At 36.7% G+C, this 8,017-nt stretch overlaps 1 protein-coding gene across 1 annotated transcript; it reads right to left on the bottom strand.

Moving 5' to 3' along the window:
- Positions 1-4,651: 4,651 nt before the first annotated feature.
- On the bottom strand, positions 4,652-5,348 carry LOC111636817. The gene is made up of 2 exons (XM_023382156.1): positions 5,011-5,348; positions 4,652-4,941 (listed from the first exon to the last, which is right to left on the bottom strand). The coding sequence occupies exons 1-2, from the start codon at positions 5,262-5,264 to the stop codon at positions 4,722-4,724; spliced, it is 474 nt and encodes a 157-aa protein (XP_023237924.1). The 5' UTR covers positions 5,265-5,348; the 3' UTR covers positions 4,652-4,721.
- Between the last annotated feature and the right edge of the window lie 2,669 nt (positions 5,349-8,017).

The raw sequence follows: 8,017 nt of genomic DNA, 5'->3' as shown, positions 1-8,017 counted from the left end.
AAGAAATGTTTCTTTCACAAGAAATGTATAAAATTACAGTACTGTATTAGACTTACGGTACTACCTAATTTACATAGTGTACAGACGATAGCGTAAAAATCTCCGTAGCGTGGCGCCACGCTAGACGGCGGAAATTATATATTTAATTATAACAAAGTTATAAGTTAATATATAATTATATTTACAGTACCTAATTTATATATAATTAATATATAATTATATATACAGTACCTAATTTATATATAATTTATATAATACTGTCCAGACGATAGAAATCTCTCCGTAAACGGCGCTACGGACGGCGGGAAAGTAGTTCGGCTGCCCGATGACGTTTAACGTAATTATAGGGGTTTTTTTACTGTTTTTTACGGATACCGTCACAATTTTTTCGCAGTTTTATAGGAATCGTAATTATTGGGACCGTAATTATAGGGGGGTCGACTGTACAGTACCTGTCATAAGATACACTGAGAGTATTATAAACTGGGCACAAGCAGAATTGGACAATCTTGATAGAAAAACAAGAAAACTCATGACCATTTATTGTTCACTACACCCGCGCAGCGATGTAGACCGGTTGTATCTGCCTAGAAGGTTGGGTGGTAGACGCCTATTACAAGTAAAAGCGTTTTTAAAAACAAGAAAATTTAATATTATAAAATTATACGTAAATGCACCATCTCGCCCCACCCGTGGGTAAGATGGGAATATTATTTTTATATACAAGAAAAACAAATTAAAATGGTTAAACTGTCGTTTTATTCACTATTGGCGCAAGAACAATGCGCCCATTTATCACAGCGGCTACATTTATTATTATTTTCCGAAGAAATAAATATAAAAGTTTCTACTCGTATTTACTTTACCAGACGATACTGTCGCTTCGCGCACGTGCACTTTTTCCATAAAAAATCGTCCGCGACGATATTTTTTTTCGTGGAAAAAAATTTTTATTTCGATTATTATCTCGCATTTTATTTCTTGTTAAGATAGTATTTAAAATAAAAAAATGTTTTCACAAATAAAATAAAACGTAAAAAGATAAATAATAAAGTAATACAGTATTTATACTGTATAAATTTATTACAGTTAGATATGATTTAAAAGTGGAATATTTCATTTTCTATAAAAAGATCAGTTTTAAACTGATAATTTTTTATATTCGAAGAAATGATATAGAATTATCAATGAGACGAATTTAAAGCTAGTTCGCTGCACTATATTGCGGTGCCTCTAGCCGGCGGCAGAATTCGTGGCCAACCTTGAGCAAATGGTAGGAGCAAGATGGTGGGAACAAGACGGGGTACCCCATCTTGCCCCCATCATCTTGCCCCAACGTGCACTTTTCATACTGACCGCAAACACGGGTCAACTTTATTTCAAAACTAAACAATTTCGGTCTTAGAGGTTACTTCGAATACCATAATATCTATCTATCTTCTCAGCAATATTAGCTATTTATATTAATAAACCAAACACACCTGATTTGTATTTGCCGAGTTATTTTCTTTATTCGAACGTTTTCGGCCAATTTGTATAGGCCATCTTCAGCCTTTAACGTTGGTTTATTAATGTAAATACCATAATATCTTCGTCTAAAAGGTAATGCAAAAGTTCGCAATGATGTTTACTTTGTAGAAACTTTGTAGCGGGAGTAAAATTAGATGAAGTATTGTGTTACTTCCGAACAAAGAGAGCGATTCGGACGTTCTCTCGTCCCGTAATCCCTTTTGAGGTTGACATTTAGTCCCCCAAATAACGGCTAGATGAAAGCGCGTTAACCTCGAATAAACAGACGTCTCCGTCTTACCCCGTGGCCCATCTTGCACCACCTTCCCCTACTTACTATTAAATAAAACGTGTCTTATTTTACAGTAATTTTTAAGCAAATTGAAAATGCTAATGACAAGTAAACTTTTCATTAAATTTAACCGCATTCGATACGTGACCCACGATATTTTCTCTCTTTTCCGATTTCCTTGATCCACGACCTCAAAAATTTAACAGAATCAACGCCCTGTATATAAAAATAATCCTGAAAACTTTGAAAATTTAGGATTCATCCAGTCCAGAAATATACAAAATACACACATACAGATTTTTGTAAAGTTTTTGTCATATATATATATATATATATATGACAAAATGTATATATATATACCAAGTATATATATATATATTTGGGCTCGTGGAGTGTTAAAACGTCGGAGCCAAAATATAACACATTAGTTCCTCTGTGTTTTATATATAAATAAGAATAATTAAACAGATTTCTTCCGTGAGTACAGAAACAAAGAATAGAAGCGGAAGAACTAAACGAATAAATACCTTTTTTATTAACTGCGACATTTCTAAACCTCTTTCATTTCCACGGAATTTGATTGCGTCATTTTCCGACTTCGTTTCCGTACACGCAACTGAAAATATATAATTATGTCATTTCCACATGTGATAGTGATAGTGTCACAATTGATATTAACACATTCAAAGACACAGAAGTTGGCGTCGCGACCGAACAAAACTTTTATGGCGCGAATTTAACGTCGATAATAAAAAAAAAATTACAAAATCATAATGAAAGACATAATTTCCCGCGTGACAACGATACAATTTAAAACAGAAAACTTTACTGGCTCGTAAGACCGCCTCTTACCCAGATAGAAGCGCAGTTTGTTTGTCTATTTATTTGTTCGTGTTCGGTAACAAGACACGTGAGCAATCTGCCGAGTGGGGATGCCTCCCGCAGAACTTTGTTTTGGAATCTGGCCCCTATTTAGGTGTCACTAACGTGAAAACACCCGAAAATGCTGGGTAGCCAGCAGTGTTACATCCACTCGCCACTGCGGGGCTTTAGAGGAACCTCGCGATATCTCGAAGAAGGAACAAGTACTATGTTGCTAGCACGAGATAGATGTCTCGTTTGGTCCCTGGAGAGCTCGACGGGTGACCGATCCACACACCGTGCATGCCAAGGAAGTGTGGTAACTCGACGGAGGCATTTTCGGAGCACTCTATATGTGTGCGACCTAGCATTAGAGAATAATCTCGTTTTAACGGATTGCTGGGGAGGCCGAAAATGATCCGTTCCGATATCGCGAACAAAGGATTTCTCGCACATTCAGGAAAATATCTGTTATTTGAAAAAATTTCTGTTTTTTAATCTATTTATATAGGAAATACCAGTACTTGAAATTGTGCATTCTGTTGAGATCTCTGCTCTTTATTTTACAGAAACACGTATGTTTATAACCTACGAGTGTTATGTTTTATATAATTGCATATTATGCCACACGTATGTACGACAAAGCTGACGAAAGCTGTACATACTGTAAGCCCAAAAACAGGCAAATTACCTATGCTCATTAGCACTTTGATTGACTTTACGATTTGTTAAAAAAACAACTCTCATCTTAGTATCTTTCGATACCGCTTTTTTGTCCATTGAATAGAACAACCGTTTGATATCATCAATGTCACGTACAGTACATGTACAGCACAGCCTGTTCGTTTATGCTAAAACGAGTCGGGATGGTCTTTACGACTTGAAATACTCTATGACCTCGCTAAATTTCGGCGCAACACTTGGATAAACCAGCGACAGTGTTCACTAGGTGGCACAGTACCTGTCATAAGATACACTGAGAGTATTATAAACTGGGCACAAGCAGAATTGGACAATCTTGATAGAAAAACAAGAAAACTCATGACCATTTATTGTTCACTACACCCGCGCAGCGATGTAGACCGGTTGTATCTGCCTAGAAGGTTGGGTGGTAGACGCCTATTACAAGTAAAAGCGTTTTTAAAAACAAGAAAATTTAATATTATAAAATTATACGTAAATGCACCATCTCGCCCCACCCGTGGGTAAGATGGGAATATTATTTTTATATACAAGAAAAACAAATTAAAATGGTTAAACTGTCGTTTTATTCACTATTGGCGCAAGAACAATGCGCCCATTTATCACAGCGGCTACATTTATTATTATTTTCCGAAGAAATAAATATAAAAGTTTCTACTCGTATTTACTTTACCAGACGATACTGTCGCTTCGCGCACGTGCACTTTTTCCATAAAAAATCGTCCGCGACGATATTTTTTTTCGTGGAAAAAAATTTTTATTTCGATTATTATCTCGCATTTTATTTCTTGTTAAGATAGTATTTAAAATAAAAAAANCCTTCCAATCACAGCCCGACACGTGTAAAGTTTACGGACTACGGCTGATTGAAAGGTTTTCTTTCATAAAATTAATCGATTCTAAACTAATCCGACTCAACATTTCCAAAATACGTATATTTTTTTTTGGAAATAATCCGTATAAAATACGCTATAAACAAAAAATTGTAGGATAACTTACCGAGTGTGCACTATTAGACATCCTCATTGCTAAAGCTTGTTTTCGTCGCGGAACAACTCAGCAAATAGCGGCCGATTTCTAACAACTTATTTTTCTGCAATTTATACAATTAATTTATAATCATTATTATAAGCATCGTCATAATTACATTTATGATGATGCTTATAAACTATTGATAGTTCCCAGAATTTATACTTTTCTAGAAGCGCACATCACGTACAAACTTATCGGTGACTACTTTTAAAATATAAGTAATATCTTAATAAAAAAATTGTTACATCTATTCCCGGTCTCCCCTACACCTCCGATCTTTCCACTTAGCTGTGCTAACGAAAAGTTCGATAATTTTATTAATTTACTACTTGAAAGGAGCAATCCGATTGAGAGTCATTCCGACGAGGAATTCGGCAAGGAAACAAGAAAATGATAAGGCGTAACCTACGATAAGCGCAACAAATGGACCAAACAAGTCTTCAAGAGACAAAGGTCTCCAATCATTCGACGATTTTAGTTTTGATTCGACAAAAGTACCGCCAGAGAATGTAATAACGATTCCACTTTCGAACAATCTGCTGAGTCTAAAGATAAATTAATTATTAAATTAGATTAGAATTTCTACATAAAGAGGAACGTTAATGTGTACTTACAATTTGTCGATTTTATTTTTATGCGGGAATCCTTTTCTCATCACATATGCGTTATTACTTGTGTAAAGAACATCATCGGATACGAAATATTCGTCGTCGGAATCCATGGTCAGGAATTTTATTAAGTCTGGAAAACCGACAATTGCCAGTTTTGATGTGTCTTCAAACATTTCGATGAGCATTTTGCATATTTCGGCAAATATTGCATTGGCTTCCAAGCCTTTCGAAGTTCTTAATTTAATATACATACTCATAAATTTTTTATTTATTTCGGCATCTTTTATTAATTGATTATGCCAAAAGTGGAGGCTAGAAGCAAAATGTTTGGCCAAGGTTCTCATATATCCGATTTTTGATTTCTGTAAAAAAATTCAATTCCCATTTCAAGTAACGAAGTAAATTTCTAATAAGTATGAAACTTGTCTTTGATTTATTAATTGATTAATTATTCAATTTATATTATAATTGTAAGTTTGTAATAAAACTGGAATCTACTATAAATAATTGCTGTGTAGTTTTTTTTATCACTGATTATTGTTTCGAAGCATAGAAAAATAATAATATTTAAAATTTGATTAAAGTTTTTATTTCTCTTGGCCAAATTTTGTCCAATATGGACAATTCATAAAAGTTTTAACCCCACAATGACCAAGACTCAGCTTTCCTCCATTTCGCTTCCTTCTTCAACTTTCGGCGGGATGGGCGACCTAACTGTCGTAACTCAGCATGCTTTATTCACTGCTCCAAAGTTATAACAGTGATTCTTTGTGTATTTTTATGCCGTTAAATTAAAATGAAGTTATCTGCAATATCAGCATTCTGTAGTAGTACACAGACTGCAGTACTCGTATTACAACAGATAGAAAAAACCACCGACCTCAGAGACCAGGATGGGTCTACCTGTCCGGATTATAACAGGTCGCAAATCCTGAGATTTTCGGGATGGTCCATCTCGGATATGTCTGTTTTTTGCCTATCGAATGCCCCATTGTGGGTCGATTAGACCCACAAGGGACATTCGAGAAACAAAAACACTTTGACCTCGATGAAATGCCGTGTCACTGCCCATATGGTTGAAAGTGTAAAAGAAATCCGACGTCTCGTGCAGTGCCTTCTTAAGTTAAGTATTATATTATTTCATTATTGTCGAACTGAATATACACAATGTAAGCGGTAAACGAGCGAAAACAGTATTTTCATCAGCAAACTTGTATTTTTCCGCTGGTAGTCAATAAAAGTATTTTTATAATTATATTTTATCGCAGGATTATTTACATAATAATACTGTGATTACCACACAAAGCTTTTTAGCGTCGAGATAAACACGAATCTTCTTTAAAATGACCGACAAGATATCGTTGGTCATTTTAAAGAAGATTCGTGTTTCTTTTCGTGTTGTATATTGTTGCGAGAGCCTGGACCTGACGAAATTTTTGAATAAAATATTGTCGTTACAGAATTTGAATAAAATCTCTATTATGTTAAAGAATTTGTTAGAACTTTTCTCACAATTATTAAATGCCAAAGATATGAGTGTATGTATCACCCCGGAGTCACTTCTTCTTTAAGATGATACATTGAATGTGTCACCAGGAACCTGACAACAAAAATCATTATTGGATGGAGAAATCAACATTACCAAAAATGGGCTAGAGAAGAAAGAAGGGAGAACCTCCAAATGAAAGAAAATGTCCGATGACGACACAGAGTTCGTCAGTTCTTTAGTGTTCACTCGGATGCACGTTGCCGCCAATACTCCGCCAATAGCGAGTAATCAGAAACCTAACCGCCTATAGCCAGTGACCCGAAGGACCCCAAATACCCGCCAAAGACAATAGTGTCCTTCCGAACAAAGGGCTCAAATCAAGCGATCTTCAGGTAAATACCACTCGCGAGTGTTTTTAAACTCTCTCTCTCGCTTAAAGCGTATATGTAAACTTTATACAATCAATAAACAGGTATTATTTTCTGTAATCGAGTTGCAAAGTGCACTTCTTTCGCCCAATCCTTTTCCATCCCGAATCCGAGCGCCTACATCCGCGACGGCTCACGCGAAAGCGAACTTAACGGCCATCGTGGTTTCTGTCTGTCCTTAAAAATACAGTGGTGTCAGTCATAACCAGTGGCGGCTTAGCCAGGTTTTCAGATTTGCGAGATCTCATTGTGGCGCCCCATGTAGAGACTAAACTGATAACGTAAATTTTTCATATTATTAATTAATATCTCAGACCTCCGAAACATTAGTATAGTAATACTATGAATGAGAAACGATAACGACCGTAAATGGAGAGTTAACTTGACCCTTGTTAATTCAGACATATTGGCAAGCTGTTGATTTTTTTCCCTCCCCACTGTCGATGGAATCTCCTAATGTTAGTTTTTTTTCACTTTTCCCGCCCTGTGGGCACTAAGAGGGCCTCTTATAGCAGGCCCATTATGAGTTCGGCCAGGCCTTCAATGGGTCGACCTAGTGGTGAGGGACGGGGCCCAACATATCAGAACGGACCACCCCCCGAAAAATTCCTGGGGATTCCTTGAACTGTCCGGATTCGAACCCGGGTCCCCCAGAGCTATGGGCTGCCACCTTGACCGCTTGGCCATCCGGCCGGGGTTAAGTAGTACTAAGGTAATCAGGTTTTATTTTTTTTGCAGACGATCTATCGTTGCATTTTCGGCGCCTTCACTATGTCGGCGCCCGGTGCGGTCGCACCGTTCGCACCGCCCTAGGGCCGCCCCTGGTCCTAAAGACTTTGTCATGGCCGACGCGATGTCGACCCTTCGGTCCCGCATAGGGAGCGTCTTGCGCATTGTCTCATTGTCAGTCTCTGGTAGGACATTACAATGTTAATATAAAAATACTTTTATAAACGAATAGAAACTATCTAGGTACGTTTTCAACCAATAAGACCAGAAACCGTACTTAAATTTCACATAGAAAAGTAGAGGTAAGGGAAAAAATGCGGACGTGTCATTTTTAAATATTATATTTTTGCTTATCCGAAAGAAC

The sequence above is a fragment of the Centruroides sculpturatus genome, unplaced genomic scaffold (assembly GCF_000671375.1).
Source record: "Centruroides sculpturatus isolate CEXI.00-Female unplaced genomic scaffold, Cexi_2.0 scaffold975, whole genome shotgun sequence".
Lineage (NCBI taxonomy): Eukaryota > Metazoa > Arthropoda > Arachnida > Scorpiones > Buthidae > Centruroides > Centruroides sculpturatus.
This window is presented reverse-complemented; position numbering and strand designations above follow the sequence as displayed.

What these genes read in the sequence shown, in the direction of transcription:
- LOC111636817 (XM_023382156.1), bottom strand. Translation starts at nt 5,264, where the DNA reads ATGAGTATGTATATTAAATTAAGAACTTCGAAAGGCTTGGAAGCCAAT. An exon ending in AAAAATAAAATCGACAAATT is followed by an intron (nt 4,942 to 5,010) that starts GTAAGTACACAT and finishes ATTTATCTTTAG; the next exon opens with ACTCAGCAGATTGTTCGAAA.